The sequence below is a fragment of the Theropithecus gelada genome, chromosome 5 (genome assembly GCF_003255815.1).
Source record: "Theropithecus gelada isolate Dixy chromosome 5, Tgel_1.0, whole genome shotgun sequence".
Lineage (NCBI taxonomy): Eukaryota > Metazoa > Chordata > Mammalia > Primates > Cercopithecidae > Theropithecus > Theropithecus gelada.
The window spans coordinates 162,228,208-162,253,029 of NC_037672.1; the positions used below are offsets into that span (position 1 = coordinate 162,228,208).

General features: G+C 37.6%; 1 protein-coding gene and 1 pseudogene across 4 annotated transcripts in view; both read left to right on the forward strand.

Annotated features, from left to right (window-relative positions):
- Positions 1 to 24,822, forward strand: part of KLHL2 (kelch like family member 2) — a 113,790-nt gene that overhangs the window by 42,295 nt on the left and 46,673 nt on the right. For all 4 annotated transcript variants that reach the window (XM_025385559.1, XM_025385561.1, XM_025385562.1 and 1 more), the window contains one exon: positions 13,193 to 13,355. In XM_025385559.1, coding sequence (XP_025241344.1) covers positions 13,193 to 13,355 — 163 coding nt within the window. The remainder of the gene's footprint in view (positions 1 to 13,192; positions 13,356 to 24,822) is intronic.
- Positions 2,626 to 2,758, forward strand: LOC112625675 (annotated as a pseudogene).

The window sequence follows — 24,822 nt, forward strand, 5'->3', positions numbered from 1 at the left end:
GTTTTTCTGTCCCCAAGCACTTGAGGATGTGCCAAACTCCACCAGACAACAGTGGTTCATTGACGCAGAGATTCCCAACTAGAGGACAGGGGGCCCTGGTATTTTTAATTCTTATTTATCCCCTTATGGAGATTTAATAATGTGGACCATTTTAAACCTCACGTTAAAAATAGTTTCTTCTGGCCAGGTGCAGTGGCTCATGCCTGTAATCTCAGCACTTTGGGAGGCTGAGGTGAGTGGATCACAAGGTCAGGAGATCGAGACCATCCTGGGTAACACGGTGAAACCCCATCTCTACTAAAAATACAAAAAATTAGCCAGGTGTGGTGGCGGGCGCCTGTAGTCCCAGCTACTAGGGAGGTTGAGGCAGGAGAATGGCGTGAACCCAGGAGGCGGAGCTTGCAGTAAGCCGAGATCGCCCCACTGCACTCCAGCCTGGGTGACAGAGCGAGACTCCATCTCAAAAAAAAAAAAAAAAAAAAAAAAAAAAGTTTATTCTGACAGAGACTATCACTATATATTTGATTATGTTTTGAGCTTAGTTACAGTCACGTTCCAGATCTGCTCCTCCAACACTGCCCTCCACCCATTTTGAGTGGATGACCATGCTTCGTTTGCAGCCACACATTTAGAAGTTGCCAAGTAGCAAGGAGTTCTGTAGAAAGTTCATCTTCAAGGTGAACAGAAACATCTACTGAGCAGTTTTTTAAAATGTTGTTAATGACTCCTCAAGATAAAATCATTTGAATTACATGTATAATGCTGCATATTTACATTAATGTGGAACAACTCAGAAAATAATAAGGAGCTCTTAGGTTGGCTTTCTGCTGGTAAACTTCATGGCCCAGTAGACTTTGGCTAATATCGTATTGAAATTCAGAGCTCAAATCTTAAATTTATTACTGACTTTAAGAAGGGCCTTGAGTTAAGATATTAACCTTTCTGTTTCTCAGCTATTAAATGAGGCCAACAGTGCTTTGCCACTGCATTGAAATGATGTAAAAATATACCGGTTAAAGCTTGCAAAAATATCTAAATGCTCTATAAATGTTGAGCAGAAATAAGAGATGGGCAGGAATAAAAAGACTTAGGACCAAGAAAAAGAATAACTCATTAAAATTATTTGGGATCACTGGGTAGAAAATAGCTCATATGATTTTTCCTTCCCTCTTTATATTCTGAATCAGGACATATAAAAAATGTCCCTAATTTGCTGTGGAGTTCTCTCTGTCTTGTGCATTTGAGTTGGTGTGGAGACCACCCTTGGGTGATTGTAGTACCATGCTAAATCTTTGATTTAGAATCACCCATTCCATTGGTTTGACATGCAGTGGCTGGAGAAAAAGTTATGTATCTCCCAGCAGTGTCTATGGAGGGCTTATTGCTTTTCCATTTCTGTTTTCTTTCTCTTATGAGATAGAAGTACTTTGTGAGTAAAAGGGTTTGGCAGATGAGGTACTTGGTAAACACAGGTTAAAACTTAAAAAAAAAAAATACATAAATTCCTGAATCAAACCTTCAGGATTAGTGGTTGTTTATGGTATAACCATGGGAACTTATATCATTGTAATGAATTTATCTGACATTCTAGCACCCAGAAATCAGTTACCTTGATATTTTATCACTTTACCTGATTAGTACTAATTTATTATTATCCAAATGCATAAAAATTTAAATTATTTACCATTTGAGTTTTGATGTTAATTGTATTTTATTATATTTTAAGTCTGAATTTGGAAATCCTCATAGTTTTAATCAAAGTATTAGACCAACTAGAACATCCGGTCTCCATTCTAGTTAAATTATTTTTATTCGGTATAAGAATATAGAATAAAAAAAGTCTTATTTAAAATTTAATATGGAAAGGCCATTGAGGTCAGTTAGTTTGAGAAAACCTAGAAACCTTAGTATAAGAGCATCTAATAAAACTAGATGGATGTGAAACCCAAAGTGGTTTTTAAAAAATTTATTGTTCGGAGCAAGGCTAGGTACTCTAGAAGCAGTAGTAATTGAGTTACTTGTGGCTTTGTATTATTAAAATATATGGTCCTTGAAGTTGTCTCCACGACTGAATCATTTCGAGATTCATGTTTTAAGTAGTTTCATGTGGTACATAAAAGGCATTTATCTTGATGAACAAAAAATGACTCCATCCTGATTATGATTTAGTATATTATAACAGCGTCTTTGTAATTTGAACTAGAACAAGAAAAATAGAAACAATTCAAAGTCCTTATTAGAAATAAATCCAGTTCAAAGTGGATTTTTCTTTTCTTGATTTGTGATGTTTGCCTCATGTTGTTTAGGTATGGAGCCTGTGTATAGGATAGCACATTTGTTTCAGGCTGGTTGCCAGTGTTCAGGGTTCGCCTCTCCAGTCCAGTCCAGGTGGTCACAGTCTACAGTTGTTAAATTATATGTTCTGGCATGTTTGGTTTGACACCAGCCAAAGGTTTTATAAACCCTAGCATTATTGACATACAGTCTTAAAAAATATTATTACCTCTTGCACCTTAACATCTTAATCTCATGGTTAGGTTAGTAAAATTAATGTGCTTCTGATAATCTGGTTTAAGTATATTATGCCTTTTCTTAGGCTATATAATTTATGAAAACTTTATTTCTAGCTTTTACAGTGGCAGTATCATAGCCAATGAGGTTTATCTGAGGCATGATTATTGCTAATTGAAAACTTTATTTCTTGGGAAAATAGAATATAGCTATATCGCTGACATAGTTACTGACATCACCCAAGTTACTGTTTTAAAATAAGTTTATCAATGCTAGTTTAGAAATTTGGTCATGTAAATGCATTTTTGCAGGATTGCCTCTTATTTTGGATTCTATCAGATAGGATTATTATTTTCTATTTGAAAACTTATTTCATGGCTTATAAGTGCTGTCCGTTGACCTCTGGTTAATCTATTATGGATTTAAAGTACAGTTGTCCCTCAGTATCCGTGGGAGGTTGGTTCCATGACTTCTCTTAGGTACCAAAATCTAAGCATGCTCTAGTCCCTGACATAAAGTGGCATAGTATTAATATTTGCATATAACCCATGCACATCCTCCTGTATACTTTTTTATTTTTTATTTTTTTGAGACGGAGTCTCGCTCTGTCACCCAGGCTGGAATGCAGTGGTGCAATCTCGGCTCATGGCAACCTCCGCCTCCTGGGTTCAGGCGATTCTCTTGCCCCAGCCTCCTGAGTTGTTGGGATTACAGGCACCCAACACCGTGCCTGACTACTTTTTGTATTTTTAGTAGAGATGGGGTTTCGCCATGTTGGCCAGGCTGGTCTCAAACTCCTGACCTCAGGTGATCCACCCGCCTTGGCCTCCCAAAGTGCTGGGATTACAGATGTGAGGCACTATGTTCGGCCCCTCCTGTATACTTTAAATCATCTCTAGTTTATGTACAATACCTAATACAGTATAAATGCTGTGTAAGTAATCATTAATATGGTATGGTTTAGGGCATAATGACAGGAAAAAAGTTTGTACATAATCAGTACAGATGCACTATTTTTCCTGAGTATTTTTGATCTGAGGTTGGTTGAATCCCATGGAGGGTTGACTGTACTTGATTGTTTTTCCCCTAGTGGGATATAATTTACATACCACAGATCTTTACTGTACAGTTTGCTAAGTTATAACAAATGTACAGATCTATTAATCCACACCCAAATCAAGGTATCGAGCATTTACAACCTCAGGTCTCTTCCCAATAAATCTCCCACTGCCTTTTCAGGCAGCCACTGATGTGATTTCTATTATAATAGGTTAGTTTTTCCTGTTCTTGAACTTCATATAAATAGAATCATACAGAATGTATTTCTTTTAAGGCTGATTTCTTCCTCATAACGTATTTGTGAGAGTCATCTATGCTGTTGTGTATTTCAATAGTGGTCCCTGTTTATTGATGAGTATGGCATTGTAAGGGTTTACTACAGTTTAGCATGTTAATAGATATGTGTCTCCTCTGACTAGAGACAGGATGGGATCCAGATCCAGTGCTGCCAGCTGTAGGAGTGAAGGATGCAAGGGCAGGAGCCAAGCCGTCATTAAAAAGACCAGTAGAACACTTTCTTTACTATGTCCACTATGTGTTAAAAATACTTGGTGTGGAAGTGTTCAGTAGTTCGTTCTGTTCGTGTCAACATTGTTTTATTTTCTAAGTTTCCTGAGATCAGAGGAGCTTGTTGTCCATTAAATTTTTCTAATATGATGATAGGTTAAAGCTGTGCGCCAAGTCCATTTAATTTTATAATAGGATTGTTTGTTATAGCAAATACTTTAGAAATGTTAGTATTTTAAAAGCCATTATTAGTCTTTATTATTACTGATAACATTTCATCATGTGGATTTACCATATTTTACTTAATTGTTGCCGTATTGTTAGATCTTTAGTTGGTTCTGGTTTCTTTCCTACTCTTAAAAGTAATGCTAAAGTAAAAGTCACTTATGTATCTTGTTCCATTTTTTGAACTTTTTTCTCAAGGTAGATTTTCAGAAACATAATTTTAGGGTCAAATGTTTTGAACGTTTATATTTTTTGGTATCTATTGATCAATATTCCTTATTTTCTCAGAGAGATGATTAGTTTACAGGGACAACAAAAATATGCTAAGGGACAAGGCTTACTATAGTTTGAATATATATTGTCTGGAAACATTTTGTTGTTTGAATTGGGAGGTGCTAGAAAGAAAAGTAAAAACATTTTGTATCGTAGTTATAAAATGCACTCTCATGGTTCTATATTTATTTGGTAACAAATGAGGCATCAAATACATTTCTCATTTTTGTATGCTATGTTTCTTCTTTTGCAAATTTTCCCCGATTACATCTTTTATGTTGAGAATATTTGATCAAAAAAGGAAGCTACTATATTGTGAATGATCTGGGATAAAACGTCTTCTTATGCGGGAGAGAGTCAATCTTGCTGTTCCATTCTCATGGGGTAGAATGTTTAATCCAAGAAAAAAAGCCTTGAGTCAGAGCTGATGTACTACATGGTCATTGCCATGCATTGTGTTAAATGGCTGACTGACATTTAATTTTTCAGCAACCCTGAAAGGTAGGTGGTGTCTTCATTATCCATTTGAGCCACTGTCAAATAAGTTGGACTTTTAAGAGAAACCTTGGGTTAAAAGTAGTAGAAGTAGCAAGTGGAAAAAGGACAGTGTAGGAGAGATGGCTTTCAGTCTGCCTGAGGCCACTTTGCCCCCAAATTTGTTCTCTCCATACTACCTTTGCTTTTCTACTTCATTAGTTATAACATTGGAAATTCCACCAATTGCAGTTGTATTCTGCTTAAAAGTCAGCCTCTTAAAATGTTAAAAACCCCTAGAAGGGATTTATTCTGGAAGATCTTGTGTTATTAGCCTTTAATATGAGCTAATAAGACAGTTTTTTGTGTGGGGGGAGGTGGTTGTTTTTGTTTTTTTTAAACTCTGGGACATACCTATTCCTAGGGGTGGAGTGTTGGGAGGAGGCAGGCGAGGTTGCATGTGGGGTACAGGAACGAAGGAGGAAGAAAGTTTCCTTCCTCTTTCTGGGATGTAGGGGGCTGGCCCGGTGCAGAGTTTTGACACAGGAAATGTTTGTCCTTGGCATCCTGCCATCTCCTTATTCATACTTCTACCTCTCAAAACCCTACGCCTTGGCCGCAAAACCCAGCCCTCTGCTCTGCGCATCCAACCATGACTCTCCACCCAGATCTGCCTTTCTTGTCACTAAGTGTTTCATCTTCTAAACGCATCACCCTTGCCTGCCTCCTCCCCACACTCCTCCCCAAGCTCCCCCTTGCAGGATAGCTATGGCTAGCCGAGTCAAAAACAACAGCAACAACAAAAGCTGTCTTTTCATGCTTGCATGTTTTCTTAGATATCTAGAAGTTATATGCATATGGAGCAATCAGAACCCTTGGTAGTCTCTTCCTAATAAACAAACTGCTAATGGCTCAGGATTTGAAAGACATACTACATAAATTATTTCTCCCTATGGAATAAATGCCCAAGCTGAAAATAAACTACAGATCCTAATAGCCAAGCAGAAGGAGTACACTTGTCTAAGCAAAACATCTTATATGTAATTTGGCTTGTCAAACAATGTGAAGTAGGATGAAAGCATCTTACTTTAAAATGTGCAGCTGGTGTGAGAATGTCACACGGATGCTAATTGTTTGGCTTGGTGTCTTCTGTTTCTCATGCTCTACAGTGTCTTCACTCATCATTGGTGGCTTCTCCCCCCGTTTCCTTGTTCATTGCAGAAAGTATAAAATGTGCAGCCTTATATTTGTCTCCATTGGTTGGAAATCAACATATACAAATAAAAAAGGTTTTTTTTTCCTATTTTACAAAATGACAACCTTTTAAGTTAGATTTATTTAATCAGGGGGCTCTGTTCTTCTACTTCATGTTTCTCCAAACTCTAAAGCTGTTGCTGTTCACTGAACAGGAAGAGTAACGTGTAGAGCCTGGTGACTGTTCTACAAAACACTGGCTTGATGATCAAAGGTCTTTCAGACTCCAAAGGCCTTTCAACACGCCAAAGTGAGGCAATCTCTAGCGAGTGGAGGGTAGTATTTCCCGTAGAAGCCACAGTCCGTATACAGCTCCCCTTAGCCCTTGTTATATTTGCTAGCATTGTAGAAATCCAGAAAGACATTCCTTTACTTGCTTCTCCCTGACATTCTTTTAAATAATGTTTGACCATTTCAATGGTACATAGAAAATGTACCACTTAACAGATACGTAAAATCTAACAAATACATAAAAATAAATAGGAAATGTTGGTATCACACCTAACCAGAGACAAACCCTATTAACAATTGTGGTATAGCCTCTAGTACTGTCTGTTGTTATGTACACGTGCGTTTACCCAAAAAAGGGGTCATACTGTAGATTCTTTTAGAAACTAGCTTTTTATATTAAATGTGTTAGAAATATTTTTCCAAGTCATTAAATATTTGTCTACTGTATCTCTTTTAAGAGCTGCAAAATATTCAGTTTCACTGATATTATAGAATTGACTTCATTTTTCTCTTGTTATTGGACATTTAAGTTCTTTTCAATTTTTTATATTTTAAACAGCACTATAATTAATAGTTCTATAGCTAAGTAGATTCACATTCACAGTTTGTTCCATTGTGTAATATAACAGCTTGGGGTTCTTCTGCAAGCAAGGCTTATGTGCAGTTCATTTATTTGGGAAGTGATCCCAAGGAGCCACAGTAAGTGAATGAAGCACTTGAGCTGGAAAGGAGGGAAAACCAGTTCGTAGGTGCAGTACAGAACTGGCCATAGCTACATGTGACAGGACCTTTGAAAGCCTTATGAAATGTGTCTCAGAACTGTCTTCTAGGAGAATACCAGGGGGAAGTATTTCTCTTCCTTTGATCCATTCTTCACTGGTCAAGGGTGGTCCCACAGCATTATTTCCCACATACTTCCAGATTGTGTGGGTATGAGTCCAGTGCATCACTGAAGTCCTAGGATAGGAAGCCAGAGAGAAGTATGGGTGGGGGCTGGGGTGAGGCCCTGTTTCGTTACATCTTCAGAAAGGTGGTCAAAGCCTGCTGGGGCCTCGTTGCTGCAGTGGTGGCTTGAGCAAGAAGTAAGGCTGAGGGACTTTGTAGTAGGATACAAGAAGTGTCTGGTACACATACATTCCTGGAAACAGAGTTTGTAATTTTGTCTCGAAGGACATGCAGAATTGTATCTCTTAAAATACAAATACACATGGGAGTCATAAAATTATGTTCAGGTTGATTCATTTATGAGGTACACATTCTAAGACCTGAGGATGCGGCAGGGGGCGAAACAGATGCAATCCTACTGCCACAGAGCTTACATTCCTCTGCAGGAAGATAGTAAACATGGGAACAAATACATAACATCAGTGCTGACAGCAGTAGGTGCTGGGAAGCAAATGAAATGAAGCAGTGCTGTTAGTAGTGACTTGAAAGGGACCGAGCCCATGCTGAGAACACAAGGTTCTCATGATTTTAGATGGCACACAGATAACCTCAGAGTGAAGAGATTCGGGGTTGGGTCGATGGAATAGAACTAAAGGAGAAGGATGTAGGAAGCAGGGGCGAGGGCCTCTTTGCAGTCACTGTGTGCTTTACATTTTTCCTACAGGCACATATACCCAAGAGAGATTTTGGCTTTTGGAGTGTGGCCTTCCCTCAGTATATACACTATATGGAATTTAATCATTGTTCGATTCTTAGAAAATATCATTAATATTCAAAATATATAGCAAATTATAATTGCTTCATCTTTGATGTTTTGGAATATACTTCAGGATCATAGCGTGCCTTAGGGTTATTTTTAATCAATCTCAGGGTTAACACTAGTGCAGCACAAATAGATGGAAATTTCCATTACATGGTGACTGGGGGTTTATTGTATCAACGTAATTCTACTTCATAGAAGAAGCAGCACTGTTCACCTGTTCCTTTGCTTTAGAGAGCTCAGAAAACAAGTTTCAAAGACATAAATTTATTCATTTGACCTTTTAGTTACAATGCCCAAGATATTTTTGTGACCTAAATAGCAAAGTAAGAACATTGCTAGGTGTTTCTCACATTTGTTACCACTAGTACAATTTATCCACTTCAGTAGAAAATAAGCCATGGGATTATGATACCTCCAGATTAAAGCACATTCTTCTTTTTCAGTGATATGTAAAACCACAGGATCAGAATTATATTGGATATCGAAAGATTAGAATATTAAATCTGATCTCCTAAATCAGGGTTTTCCAAATTCTGATCACTTGTAATCATTTGTGTGCCAGCTTCAAGATTTTGCTATATTCTACAGGTGCTGATGCTATTACATTTTTAATGTTTTTCTCTACAGTGAGTCAATTTTTGCTTAAATAAGTTTACTTGAGAAGGAATGTTTATATTATTGTATTATTGAAATAAATGGAAAATAACTTTAAGAAATATATTTCTAACTATGAATCTATATTCTTTTTGTTTGTTTGTTTGTTTGAGAAGAGTCTCACTGTGTTACCCAGGCTGGAGTGCAGTGGCGTGATCTTGGCTCACTGCAACCTCCGCCTCTCGGGTTCAAATGATTGTCCTTCCTCAGCCTCCCAAGTAGCTGGGATTACAGGTGTGCACCACCATGCCCAGCTAATTTTTGTATTTTTAGTAGAGATGGGATTTCACTATGTTTGCCAGGCTGGTCTTGAACTCCTACTCCTGACCTCAAATGATCTGCCCACCTTAGCCTCCCAAAGTGCTGGGATTACAGGTGTGAGCCACCAAGCCCTCCCTGAACCTATATTCTTGACTATTGATGCAAGACGTTTATCTGTACGTCATCTAAAATCATTATACACATTTGGTTAGTACTGCTGTCATAGCAGGCTTGGCCTGTCCCATACCAGGTGTATGACCTTTAGCAAGTTACCCAACTTCTTTTTTTTTTTTTTTTTTGAGACGGAGTCTCGCTCTGTCGCCCAGGCTGTAGTGCAGTGGCCGGATCTCAGCTCATTGCAAGCTCCGCCTCCCGAAGTCACCCAACTTCTCCTACCCTCTGTTTTCACTTGTGTACGATGGAGATAATGAGATATTATTGTCTGACAAGTACTTAGCACAGTGCCTGATGTAGTAATTACTCAGTAAATGGAAGCAACTGCAATAATGTATTGTTGAAGTGGTTGTTGCCTTTATTATTATTCATGGAAAGGACAGTGTTGGAGATTTAGAAATTATACAAATACTTCCATTCTGCACCTAAATTTGGGGTTGAAGGTATTAGAACAGTAGACCAAAGAGTTGACCAATTTAATTATATCCCTAGCTTTCCATGACTCGCTGTATGACTTGGTCAAGCCGTTTAACCCCTCTAGGGTGTGGTTTCTTCATCACACAAATTAGGAGGTTTGATTTGATTTGATCTCAAGACATTCAGCTTGCAGGGTGCCAGCTGTTTGAGTGGTTTTGATCATGGGCTGTGGTTCATCTGAAGTCAGAGCATTTTAAATTTTGTTTTAAGTGGCTATTTGACACACAAAATAAGCTAGGAGTTGATGTGGCCCCAGCTGTTTTCCTGTTTTCATTATGAGTGACTGATGGTCACGAGGCGTCATGTTAGCAAGCTGGGTCAATTAGTAATTGTTTTTGAAGCTGTATATAATTAATTACATAATTGTGAGCTATTGAAGTTTAGTTCTAGTAAAACTACATCATAAAACCAAGGCAATTTCAAAAGATTTTCTGACAAAAGAAAAATATGAACAAACTTTTTGTACATTTGACTTACCTTTATTTTATGTTTAATAGATATTTGTCAAGCATGTAACACTTTTCACTGTCATCAATAAAAATTATATGTGAATGTAATCTAGCCACGTGGACCACTGTTGAAATAACTTTTATATTTCTACCTAGATGACTTGTTATGCCCCTTCCAGATAGGATAATCTACAGTTTTATGAATTTCAATCTCCTAATAAGGTAGATCTGAACTTGGTAATGATTAAGTTCAAATCAATAAAGCCAAATAAAATTTTAAAAGCCTACTATAAATATATACATATATATAAGTGTGGGTGTATATGTTAGTATAATATACCAACGACTATTTTGTTTTCACTCAGGAATATATTTTAGAAATTATCTCATTTATTTCCTCTTTTGTTTGAATGACTGCAATTGAATAGATGATTCCAATTGTTTAATCAGTCTCCTTATGATGGACATTTGGGCTTTTTTCTAACTTCTATTACCCACAATAATGCTGTAATGAATGTCTTACACGTGAGATTTTGTGCATATGTTAGCATATCTATAGGTTAAATTGCTGGGTCAGAGGACATGTGCATTGGTAATTTTGAATTTGAAATAAACAAATTGTTCTTCATGGAGGTTGGACCAATATGTGCTCCCACCAACAATGTGTAAGTGAGCCTATTTTCTGCCCAACCACTTTTTCCTCATCATTCTGTGTGACCAAACAATTTAAATATTACACTGTTTTCTCTAGGAAAATGCTAATTAGAGGGGTGATCATACTGTTTGTGCAGATTTCACAGAGATTGAATATTACACTGAAGACCACTTTCTAAACTATAAGTAGGAATTTAATTTGCTGAATTAAATGGTTAAGCATCTTGGAACACACTTTATATTGCTTTAGAGCGCAATTACACTGGCATGGAAAAACCTGCAATTTGAAAATTATCAACAAATTAAAGCCTTCTGTGGATATTCTCATAATGAAACCTACTATACATATCATGCAAAAAGTTTTGCTATAACATTATTTATACTTTATTTTCTATTTTTATTTTTATTTTTTGAGACGGAATCTCGCTCTGTCACCCAGGCTGGAGTGCAGTAGTGTGATCTCGGCTACTGCAACCTTTGCCTCCAGGGTTCAAGTGATTCTCCTTCCTCAGCCTCCTGAGTAGCTGAGACTACAGGTGTGTGCTACCACACCCGGCTAATTTTTGTATTTTTAGTAGAGATGGGGTTTCACCATGTTGGCCAGGTGGTCTCAAACTCCTGACCTCAAGTGATTCACCTGCCTCGGCCTCCTAAAGTGCTGGGATTACAGCTGTGAGCCACCACGCCTGACCTATTTTTCTTAAACTCAGAAGGAAAAGGCCTTATGTCTAGATACTGTTTCTATTTTTTCTTGAGCCTTTAGGTTCACGAGTTAAAGCTTCTGTGCTTCCTTTAAGAAAGTCAGAAGTTTGTTACAGAGAGATGTGAATGATGTCTTTCTTTTCTATGTTTAGGACTTATTCCATAGATTTAGGAAAGTCATATAGTCATAAACCATTATTATTTTTCTGTCTTTGGGCTACAGTGTAACATATATGAAAGTCAGTTTCTGAAGGAACTTAGGTTTTTTTTTTAACGCTAATGTGGTCTTTTCTAAAATTTACCATTGTTCGAATAGTTGAAGGTTTGTTTGTGGGGTTTCTTTGGCTTTTATGAAGGATCACCAGATAGTCAATAACTTTTTTTTGAAGTTTTTCTCCTTAATTTGACTTTCAAATATGGTCCTTTATATAGCACTGTAATAATTCACTTACAAGGGAAAATATTTTTCTGTTATTGACTTATTTGAAAAGCATTTGTAGTGTTGGATATAGTATTTATAGTGAAGATAGTGGTTCAATCCCACAGAATAACCTGTAATTAATATAAAATTACTTGGAGTTATTCAAATACAACGCAAATTAAAAAGTTATTAGATAATCACCTATTACATTTTCCTTGTTAGCACATATATTACATTCTAGAGAAACTGTCTGCTTATAGGTAGAGGCTGTTGTTGAATTTTAAATTGTTCTACCCCGTAAGGAAAGCAGTTGTTATGATACTCACACAGTGGAAAAACAGGCCTTCAGCAAAATGAGACTTTGTTGTGATATGGATTACTCTGGGGCCACTCCTTCCCCACAAATCACTGAAACGCATGACTGCTTGAACTAGGAGAACAAAACCATTTTCATTGAATCACAGCACCCCCTAGCATCCTAATAATTTACGGGTTTGTTTTGTTGTTGTTGTTTTTGTGTGTGTGTGTGTTTTTTTTTTTTTTTTTTTTTTTTTTTTGTGATGGAGTCTCACTCTGTCACCCAGGATGGAGTGCTGTGGGGTAATCACAGATTACTGCAGCCTCAACCTCTCAGGCTCCAGTGATCCTCCCACCTCAGCCTCCTGAGTAGCTGGCACTACAGGTACGTGCCACCACACCAGGCTAATTTTTGTATTTTTTGTAGAGATGAGGTCTTGCTATGTTGCCCAGCCTGGTCTCAAACTTCTGAACTCACGTGATCCTTCTGTCTTGGCCTCCCAAAGTGCTGGAATTACAGGTGTGAGTCACCATGCCCAGCCAAGAATTTGTGTTTTTAGAAGTCAAAGAAACATTTTTGTTTATGCTTATAAAACAAACCATGAATCTAATAAGATCTGATATCTCATATTCTTCTGACCAAGGAGAAGAGACCTTTGAAAGATTCCATGGAAATTATGGGGAATGTGAAGAGTCATCATTGTTATTGAAAATAATTGTTACGTTTGTTTTCTATGGAATATAGGGGTATGAATGCAGATAATAAACTATGGCTGAACCTCTTGTGTCCTGTGTAGAAGTGGTCAGAGAGACAGTGTTTTTCCAGCCAAGTGCCTAAGAATATTAATGTGTGTGTTGCAGGTACTTCTCCCAGCAGCTGGTCTCTTACAGTTACAGGATGTGAAGAAGACTTGTTGTGAATTTTTGGAATCCCAGCTTCACCCTGTCAACTGCTTAGGAATCCGGGCTTTTGCTGATATGCATGCATGTACCGACCTTCTGAACAAGGCCAACACCTATGCAGGCAAGTGGAGTAGACCTCAGCTGAATTTGGGAGGAAACTGGCTTGATTTTTGGTATGATTCCACAGTGGTCTCTGGAAAGTCATGTCGTATTTCTGTGTATGTGTATATATGTCTGTATATATATATATAACATTTTCTTTATCCACTTATTGGCTGACGGGCACTTAGGTTGATTCCATATCTTTGTAATTGTGAATTGTACTGTGATAAACATACACATCCAGGTGTCTTTTTGTTATAATGATTTCTTTTCCTTTAGGTAGATACTCAGTAGTGAAATTACTGGATTGGATTTTAATTCTTTGAGGAATCTCCAGACTGTTTTCCATAGAGGTTGTACGAATTTACATTCCTACCAGCAGCGTATAAGCATTCCCGTTTCACCACATCCACACCAACATCTATTGTTTTTTCACTTTTAGTAATAGCTATTCTGGTTGGGGCAAGGTGGTATCTGGCTGAGGTTTTAATTTGCATTTTCCTGATGATTAGTGATGTTAAGCTTTTTTTTTCATGTTTGTTGACCATTTGTGTATCTTCTTTTAAGAAATATCTGTTCATGTCATTTGTCCACTTTTTGATGGGATTATTTGTTTTTTTCTTGCTGACTTGTTTGAGTTCCTTTTAGATTCTGGATATTAGTCCTTTGTCAGAGGCATAGTTTGCAAATATTTCCTCCCATTCTATAGGTTGTATGTTTACTCTGGTGATTATTTCTTTGGTCTTGTGGAAGTTTTTTTTTTTTTTTTTTTGTTTTTTTTTTTTTTTTTTTTTTAAATTAGGTCCCAGTTATTTATTTTTGTGTTTGTCACATTTGTATTTGGGGTCTTTGTCATAAATTTTTTTGGCCAATGCCCAGAAGTTTTTCCTAAGTTTTCTTCTAGAATTTTCATGGTGTCAGGTCTTAGATTTAAGTCTTTAATCCATCTTGGGTTAATTTTTATATGTGGTGAGAGATAGGAATACAGTTTTATTCTTCTACATGTGGCTATCCAATTTTCCTAACACCATTTCTTGAATAGGATGTGCTTTCCCCAGTTTATTTATTTATCTGTTTTTAATACTTTAGGTTCTATGGTACATGTGTACAATGTGCCGGTTTGTTACATAGGTATACATGTGCCATGTTGGTTTGCTGCACCCATCCACTGGTCATTTACATTAGGTATTTCTCCTAATGCTATCCCTCCCCCAGCCTCCCATTGCCCCAACAGGTCCCGTTGTGTGACATTTCCCATTCTGTGTCTGTGTGTTCTCATTGTTCAACTCCCACCTATGAGTGAGAACATGTGGTGTTTGGTTTTCTGTCCTTGTGATAGTTTGCTGAGAATGATGGTTTACAGCTTCATCTATGTCCCTGCAAAGGACATGAACTCATCCTTTTTTAATAGCTGCGTAGTATTCCATGGTGTATATGTGCCACATTTTCTTAATCCAGTCTATCATTGATGGACATTGGGAGGTTCCAAGTTTTTGCTATTGTGAATAGTGCCGCAGTAAACATACATGTGCATGTGTCTTTATAGTAGCATGATTTATAATCCTTTGGGTATATACCCAGTAATGAGATGGCTGGGTCGAATGGTATTTCTAGTTTTGGATCCTTGAGGAATTGCCACACTGTCTTCCGCAATGGTTGAACTAATTTACACTCCCACGAACAGTGTAAAAGCGTTCCTATTTCTCTACATCCTCTCCAGCATCTGTTATTTCCTGACTTTTTAATGATCGCCATTCTAACTGGCCTGAGATGCTATCTCATTGTGGTTTTTGATTTGCATTTCTCTGATGACCAGTGATGATGAGCATTTTTTATATGTCTGTTGGCTGCATAAATGTCTTCTTTTGAGAAGTGTCTGTTTATATCCTTTGTCCACTTTTTGATGGAGTTGTTTTTTTCTTGTAAATTTGTTTAAGTTCTTTGTAGATTCTGGGTATTAGCCCTTTATCAGATGGGTAGATTGCAAAAATTTTCTCTCGTCCTGTAGGTTGCCTGTTCGCTCTGATGATAGTTTCTTTTGCTGTGCACAAGCTCTTTAGTTTAATTAGATCCAATTTGTTAATTTTGGCTTTTGTTGCCATTGCTTTTGGTTTTAGTCATGACGTCTTTGCCCATGCCTATGTTCTGAATGGTATAGCCTAGGTTTACTTCTAGGGTTTTTATGGTATTAGGTCTTACATTTAAGTCTTTAGTTCATCTTGAGTTAATTTTTTATACAGTGTAAGGAAGGGATCCAGTTTCAGCTTTCTACATATGGCTAGCCAGTTTTCTCAGCACCATTTATTAAATAGGGAATCCTTTCCCCATTGCTGGTTTTTGTCAGGTTTGTCAAAGATCAGATGGTGGTAGAGGTGTGTTGTTATTTCTGAGGCCTCTGTTCTGTTCCATTGGTCTATATCTCTGTTTTGGTACCAGTCCCATGCTGTTTTAGTTACTGTAGCCTTGTAGTATAGTTTGAAGTTAGGTAGTGTGATGCCTCCAGCTTTGTTCTTTTTGCTTAGGATTGTCTTGGCTATGTGGGCTCTTTTTTTGTTTCCATATGAAATTTAAAGTAGTGTTTTCCAATTCTGTGAAGAAAGTCAGTGGTAGCCTGATGGGGATAGCATTGAATCTATAAATTATCTTGGGCAGTATGGCCATTTTCACAATATTGATCTTCCTAATCATGAGCATGGAATGTTCTTCCATTTGTTTGTGTCCTCTTTTATTTTTTGAGCAGTGGTTTGTAGTTCTCCTTGAAGAGGTCCTTCATATCCCTTGTAAGTTGGATTCCTAGGTATTTTATTCTCTTTGTAGTAATTGTGAATGGGAGATCATTCTGATTTGCTCTCTGTTTGTCTATTATTGGTGTATAGGAATGCTTGGGATTTTTGCACATTGATTTTGTATCCTGAGACTTTGCTGAAGTTGCTTATCAGCTTAAGGATATTTTGGGCTGAGACAATGGGGTTTCTAAATATACAATCATGTTATCTGGAAACAGACAATTTGACTTCCTCTCTTCCTAATTGAATACCCTTTATTTCTTTCTCTTGCCTGATTGCCGTAGCCAGAACTTCCAACACTATGTTGAATAGGAGTGGTGAGAGAGGGCATCCTTGTCCTGTGCTGGTTTTCAAAGAGAGTGCTTCCAGTTTTTGCCCATTCAGTATGATATTGGCTGTGGTTTTGTCATAAATAGCTCTTAGTATTTTGAGATATGGTCCATCAATACCTAGTTTATTGAGAGTTTTTAGCATGAAGGCTATTGAATTTTGTTGAAGTCCTTTTCTGCATGTATTGGGATAGTCATGTGGTTTTTGTCGTTGGTTCTGTTTATGTGATGGATTACGTTTATATGTTTGCATATATTGAACCAGCCTTGCATTCCAGGGATGAAGCCCACTTGATCGTGGTGGATAAGCTTTTTGATGTGCTGCTGGATTTGGTTTGCCAGTATTTTATTGAGGATTTTTCCATCGATGTTCGTCAGGGATATTGGCCTAAAATTCTCTTTTGTTGTTGTGTCTTTGCCAGGCTTTGGTATCAGTATGATGCTGGCCTCATAAAATGAGTTAGGGAGGAGTCCCTCTTTTTATATTGATTGGAATAGTTTCAGAAGGAATGGTACTAGCTCCTCTTTGTACCTCTGTTAGAATTTGGCTATGAATCCATCTGGTCCTGGACATTTTTGGTTGGTAGGCTATTAATTATTGCCTCAATTTCAGAACCTGTTATTGGTCTATTCAGAGATTCAACTTATTCTTGGTTTAGTCTTGGGAGGGTGTATGTGTCCAGGAATATATCCTTTTCTTCTAGATTTTCTAGTTGATTTGCATAGAGGCATTTATTGTATTCTCTCATGGTAGTTTGTATTGCTGTGGGATTGGTGGTGATATCCTCTTTATCATTTTTTTATTGCGTCGATTTGATTCTTCTCTCTTTTCTTCTTTATTAGTCTTGCTAGAAGTCTATCAATTTTGTTGATCATTTCAAAAAACCAGCTCCTGGATTGATTGATTTTTTTTTGAAGGGTTTTTTGTGTCTCTATCTCCTTCAGTTCTGTTCCGATCTTAGTTATTTCTTGCCTTCTGCTACCTTTTGAATTTGTTTGCTCTTACTTCTCTAGTTCTTTTAATTGTGATGTTAGTGTGTCGATTTTAGATCTTTTCTACTTTCTCTTGTGGGCATTTAGTGCTATAAATTTCCCTCTACACACTGCTTTAAATGTGTCCCAGAGATTCTGGTACGTTCTGTCTTTGTTCTCAATGATTTCAAAGAATATCTTTATTTCTGCCTTCATTTCGTTATGTACCCAGTAGTCATTCAGGAGCAGGTTGTTCAGTTTCCATGTAGTTGTGTGGTTTTGAGTGAGTTTCTTAGTCCTGAGTTCTAATTTGCTTGCACTGTGGTCTGAGAGAGAGTTTGTTGTGATTTCTGTTCTACATTTGCTGAGGAGTGCTTTACTTCCAATTTGTGGTCAATTTTAGAATAAGTACAATGTGGTGCTGAGAAGAATGTATATCCTGTTGATTTGGGGTGGAGAGTTCTGCAGATGTCTATTAGGTCTGCTTGGTCCAGAGCTGAATTCAAGTCCTGTATATCCTTGTCATTAACCTTCTGTCTCGTTGATCTGTCTAATATTGACAGTGGGGTGTTAAAGTCTCCCATTATTATTGTGTGGGAGTCTAAGTCTCTTTGTAGGTCTCTAAGGACTTGCTTTATGAATCTGGTTGCTCCTGTATTGGGTGCATATATATTTAGGATAGTTAGCTTTTCTTGTTGAATTGATCCCTTTACTATTATGTAATGACCTTCTTTGTCTCTTTTGATCTTTGTTGGTTTAAAGTCTGTTTTATCAGAGACTAGGATTGCAACCCCTGCTTTTTTGTTTGTTTGTTTTCCATTTGCTTGGTAGATCTTCCTCCATTCCTTTATTTTGAGCCTGCATGTGTCTTTGCATGTGAGATGGGTCTTGTCAGTACAGCACACCGATGGGTCTTGACTCTTTATCCAGTTTACCAGCCCGTGTCTTTTAACTAGGGCATTTAGCCCATTTACATTTAAGATTAATATTGTTATGTTTGAATTTGATCCTGTCATTATGATGTTAGCTGGTTATTTTGCCTGTTAATTGGTGCAGTTTCTTCATAGCATCAATGGTCCTTACAATTTGGCATGTTTTTGCAGTGCCTGGTACCGGTTGTTTCTTTCCATATGTAGTGCTTCCTTCAGGAGCTCTTGTAAGGCAGGCCTGGTGGTGACAAAATCTCTTGGCATTTGCTTGTCTGTAAAGGATTTTATTTCTCCTTCACTTATGAAGCTTAGTTTGGCTGGATATGAAATTCTGGGTTGAAAATCTTTTCTTTAAGAATGTCAAATATTGGCCCCACTCTCTTCTGGCTTGTAGGGTTTCTGCAGAGAGATCTGCTGTTAGTCTGATGGGCTTCCCTTTGTGGGTAACCCGACCTTTCTCTCTGGCTGCCCTTAACATTTTTTCCTTCATTTCAACCTTGGTGAATCTGACAATTGTATGTCTTGGGGTTGCTCTTCTCGAGGAATATCTTTGTGGTGTTTCTCTGTATTTCCTGAATTTGAATGTTGGCCTGCCTTGCTAGATTAGGGAAGTTCTCCTGGATAATATCCCGAAGAGTGTTTTCTAACTTGGTTCCATTCTCCCCATCACTTTCCGGTACACCAATCAAACGTATATTTGGTCTTTTCACATAGTCCCTTATTTCTTGGAGGCTTTGTTCATTTCTTTTCACTCTTTTTTCTCTAATCTTGTCTTCTCATTTTATTTCATTAATTTGATCTTCAATCACTAATACCCTTTCTTCCACTTGATCAAATCGGCTGTTGAAGCTTGTGCATGCATCACGAAGTTCTCTTGCTGTGGTTTTCAGCTCCATCAGGTCATTTAAGGTCTTCTCTATACTGTTTATTCTAGTTAGCCATTCGTCTAACCTTTTTTCAAGGTTTTTAGCTTTCTTGTGATGGGTTAGAACATGCTCCTTTAGCTCAGAGAAGTTTGTTATTACCGACCTTCTGAAGCCTACTTCTGTCAATTCGGCAAACTTACTCTCTGTCCAGTTTTGTTCCCTTGCTGGTGAGGAGCTGCATTCCTTTAAAGGAGAAGAGACGCTCTGGTTTTTGGAATTTTCAGCTTTTCCTCTCTGGTTTCTCCCCATCTTTGTGGTTTTAACTACCTTTTGTCTTTGATGTTGGTGACCTGCAGAGAGGGTTTTGGTGTGGATGTCCTTTTTGTTGATGTTGATGCCATTCCTTCCTGTTTGTTAGTTTTCCTTCTAACATTCAGGACCCTCAACTGCAGGTCTGTTTGAGTTTGCTGGAGGTCCACTTCAGACCCTGTTTGCCTAGGTATCACCAGCAGAGGCTGCAGAATAGCAGATATTGTTGCCTGATCCTTTCTCTGGAAGCTTCGTCCCAGAGGGGCAGCCCTTTGTTTGAGGTGTCTGTCAGCCCCTACTGGGAGGTATCTCCCAGTCAGGCTGCATGGGGGTCAGGGACCCACTTGAGGAGGCAGTCTGTCCATTCTTGGAGCTCAAACGCCATGCTGAGAGAACCACTGCTCTCTTCAGAGATGTCAAACAGGACCGTTTAAGTCTGCAGAAACTGCTGCCATTTGTTCTCCCCAGTTTTATGTTTTTGTATGCTTTGTTGAAGATTGGTTGTTTGTAAATATTTACTTTATTTCTGGGTTCTCTATTCTGTTCCATTGATCCATATATCTACTTTATGTTAGTACCATGCTGTTTTGGTTATGATACCCATATATTAATATAATTTGAAGTCAGGTAATGTGATACCTCTAGATTTGTTCTTTTTGCTTAGGATTACATTGGCTATTTGGGCCTTTTAAAAAAAATTCTGTATGCATTTTAGGATTTTTTTTTTCTAATTCTGTGAAGAGTGATGGTGTTTTGATAGGAATTGCATTGACTGTAGATTTCTTTGGACAGTATGGTCATTTTCATGTTATTGATTCTTCTAATCTGTGAACATGGGATGTATTTCCATTTGTTTGTGTCATCTATGATTTCTTTAAGCAGTGTTTTGTAGTTCTCCTTGTAGAGTTCTTCACCTCCTTAGTTAAACATATTCCTAAGTATTTTATTTTATTTTGTAGCTATTATAAAAGGGATTGAGTTCTTGATTTGATTCTCAGCTTGGTCATGTTGGTGTGTAGCAGTGCTACTGATTTATGTACAATGATTTTGTAACCTGAGGCTTTACTGAATTCATTTATCAAAGCTAGGTGCCTTTTGGAGGAGTCTTTAGGGCTTTCTAGGTATAAGATCATATCATCAGCAAACAGAGATAGTTTGATTTTCTCTTTTCCAATTCGGATGCCCTTTATTTCTTTCTTTTGCCTGATTGCTCTGTCTAGGACTTATGGAAGTTGCTAATTTGTTTTTAAACCATATTTCTGGAAGATAAATCTGGTAGAAGTTACAGTCCGCCAACTGCCTGCAAGACTCTTCTTTGCATCTATGAGACTCAATAGGAATAGTTCCTATGGAAGCTTCTGTGTTCACTGCTCCTTTAATAGTCTCTAGAAACTGTAACTTCCCCCAGCCTTCAAATGCAAGAGCCCTTTGTCTAAACTCTGCTTCAGTGTGCTTACTCTGATGAGTAAGGAAGCTTTTGGTACATAGATCTGGGTAAGGGAGAATACATGTGCATATATATATGTGTGTGCCTCTGCCTGCACAGAGCATTGGAGAGTAGTAGTCCTAGAATCCCTATTTCATTTACCAAATAAATAATGGTTCAAAGTGGTTAGTTGAAAAAACAAAAACACAGTGCTTCACTAAAGTACAGTAGGTCCAATAAATTTAGACTTTATTGATTTCTATTGGGTGGCCTGATGGCCTAACTGCCCTTTAGAAAATTATTTCAGTGAAAAAATGTGATCTGAGTTCTAGGAAGCCGATTTACAGATGAGCTTTTAGAACACAACCCTTCTGTAAGTTTGGGAATGCCTGTAGGGTTTAACAATATTCATGCAGCCCTTTTGAATAGGATGAAGCATTTCATGAAAAATCAAAGACAAATATGAATTTATTGGTGTATTCCAATGCAACCAATTCTGTTCAACTAAGTAGAAAATATTACTTCTAAATTCAGATTCCATTAACTGCTAGACTTAATGCACCTCTTATAGGTGACTTCTATTAGGAAAACCAAGAAAACTTTCATATTTTTAGATATTTTTCGCTGCATGAAACAATCACTGTTTAACATTTTATCTTTCCTGGGCTGCCAGTTGTCTCTGTAGTGCTTGATAAATGTTACTGACGGCTAATGAGGAGAGGAGGGTCAGTGCCTGGGGAGAGAATGAATAAAGTAGGATTAATGTACAGGATATCCAAACATAATTCATATGATATACTAGAACTCTTAATTTTGCCCGTATTAGAAGCAACTCATTCACTGTGTTTTTAGGAGATCATTAGATTTTTAAAAATCTTTCTCTTATTTAAAATCTTAAATTTATTCTAGTACATTACAAAATATAAACAATTTTCCACCAAAATTAGAACACGTCTGTTTCTTAGTTTGTAGAGTCCTCCTTTGTAATTTTTCACAAAAAATTATTCACTTTCAGTAAAACTATAAAGAAGCATTGATTTTTCATTTTTAATGCACTATATTTTGCATCTGAATCTAGCTTTAAAGGATGTACTGCTTTTATACCATGCTTCTGAATCTTGTATTTGCTTGAGTTTCTTAGGTTTTAGGTAACATTTTAAAACATCTTTCATTATGAAAAATTGCAAGCATGTACAAGAATAGAATAGTACTCATCATCCAACTTCAACAGTTGTCAACTCAGGGATAATTTTGTTTTAATTATAACCCTCATTACTCCCCTTCCCTTTTTTTATATGCAAACATTTTACTGAAGTCTAATGTACATATAGAAAAGTGCACAAATCATGTCTACAGCTTGATGAATTTTTTACATCCTCTTGTATTATCTTGAAGCAATCATCATGCTTTAAGTAGGTATTTCATCCTTGTATTTTAAACAAATGCCATTACAAAGACCGTGCTTGTATAATGAAACTTTCCATATCTTTGGTGTATTGATAAGTAGTTGCAACAAACTTTCCAAAATAATCCAGAATAATACTATAAAACAGTTTGATATGGTTTGGCTGTGTCCCCCCCTTCCCCCACCCCGATCTCATCTTGAATTCCCATGTGTGGTGGGAAGGACCCAGTGGGAAGTAGTTGAATCATGGGGGTAGGTCTTTCCTTTGCTGTTATTGTGAGAGTAAGTCTCACAAAATCTGATGGTTTTAAAAATGGGAGTTTCCCTGTATAAGCTCTCTCTCTTTGCCTGCTGCCATCCCGGTAAGACATGACTTGCTCCTCCTTGCCTTCCGCCATCATTGTAAGGCCTCCCCAGCCACGTGGAAGTGTAAGTCCATTAAGCCTCTTTCTTTTGTAAATTGCCTGGTCTTGCATATGTCTTTATCAGCAGTGTGAAAACAGACGAGTACACAATTCTTCTTCATAGTGAAACTACCTGATTGTTGTTGACATTTTAAGCAAATAGGAGGTGGGGAGATAAGGAGTCCATGCAATAAGATGTCTATAGCTCCTTTTCTACCATAAACAAATAATTGTTGTTTAGGTGATTTGTGATTTGTCTTTAAAGCACTCTATTTGTCCAGAAAATTTACCCAAACCTTCAAATTACTTTCAAGTCAAATCACATAGCATGTGAAGAACTCCAAGAGGGTGATGGGACACAGTGACAGTAAAGTTAATATTCTTTTTCTTTTTCTTTTCTCTATCATAGGCAGTAGGACTTGTGACAGGCTTTTCTAGGTAGGAAAGAAAAGAAGGAAGGGAAGAAATAAATAGCAATAGATGACTCAATACATACATACATATATGTATGTAAAGCAGAAGGGAGGAAAAGAAGCTGAGGGAGAAAAGGATGGATAAGGAGAGATAGCCTGCAGGACCTCAGGGTATTGTGTGGTCCATGGTGTGACTGCACATAAGAAGAGCACTCTCTATCCTTTGAAAACTCACCAGAGATTCTGGACATAAGAACTGCTTCATTTCTTTCTCTTGCCCATTGGAAACAAGCTTTTTAGAATTCATTATAATTAAATTAAATTGTGCAGGTATAATGAAAAAATTACAGTGTTCCATGGAGATCTCTTCCATGATCTCATGCTTATTTTTAATAACATCAGTATCTTTAGGGAAAGTAAAAATGTGAGCAACCAGATGGGTAGGTTAGAGAGTGAGAGTAGGGGAGGACGTGGAATCCACGCTCCTCACCCTCAGACGCTCTCGTGGCTTCAGCAGTGTGGCTCTCGCAGTGACAGCCTGTCACACTGACCATGCTGCTTCTCCAAGGTGTGGAGTGACAGCTCAGTGTGACCAGACCACCCAGGTTAAATGGCCTATGGGCTGAGGCATGGTGTTCTGGACTATGGTCAGCCTTTGTTATACTCCTGAAAGATTTATTTTATTTTATTTTATTTTAGCTTAAAAAGCTGTATGAAATTATTTTTTGCATCATGTCTAAAAATGAAATTTTTCTCAGTTAACCCCAAATGTACTGACTTATTCAGAGAGTGCTGGTTTGTGGACTCTTCTCATGTTTTTTGGGTGGTATCTATATTTTAACCATTTCTCAAATCATTAGCACCTTTATTTTTAGCATTTTTGGCAGGCCAAAAATATACAGGAGATAAAAATTGAACTCATCAGTTTAGATGCATTTTAATAGTTCTAGCAAAAGACTCTTTGGAAATTGGATTTTAATTGTGACTTGAAATATGAATTTTATTCAGTGTTTCTTATTGATAGCCAAGCACATTTAAGGGAAAAAAAATTGTTTCAGATTTTTAGTCATTCCTATACCTCACCACTTCCCATACTGAAAATATGAGAAACTACTTAATACTAGTTCTTACTGATCTTTGGGGAAGTTTGTGGTATCATTTTCCTTTTTAAAATAGAGATGGGCTCTTGCTGTATTGCCCAGGCTGTTCTTGAACTCCTGGCCTTAAGCAGTCCTCCTGCCTTGGCCTCCCAGAGTCGAGATTACAGGCGTGAGCTACCACACCCAGCCTGACTGTCATTTTCAAGCTAGAGCTGTAGCTGAAATTCTGGGCTTGGTAAGCACTCAGCATTCCTCAGTAACAGGACTGCCTATGGAGAATTCCTTCAGAGCCAGGCATGGTGGCCCACACCTGCAATCCCAGCACTTTGGGAGGCTGAGATGGTCAGATTGCTTGAGGCCCAGAGTTCGAGACCAGCCTGGCCAACATGGTGAAACCTGGTCTGTACTAAAAATACAAAAAAAAAAAAAAAAAAAAAGAAAGAAAAAGGAGCCAGGCATGGTGGCATGTGTCTGTAGACCCAGCTATTCAGGAGGCTGAGGCACAAGAATCACTTTAACTCAGGAGGCAGAGGTTGCAGTGAGCTGA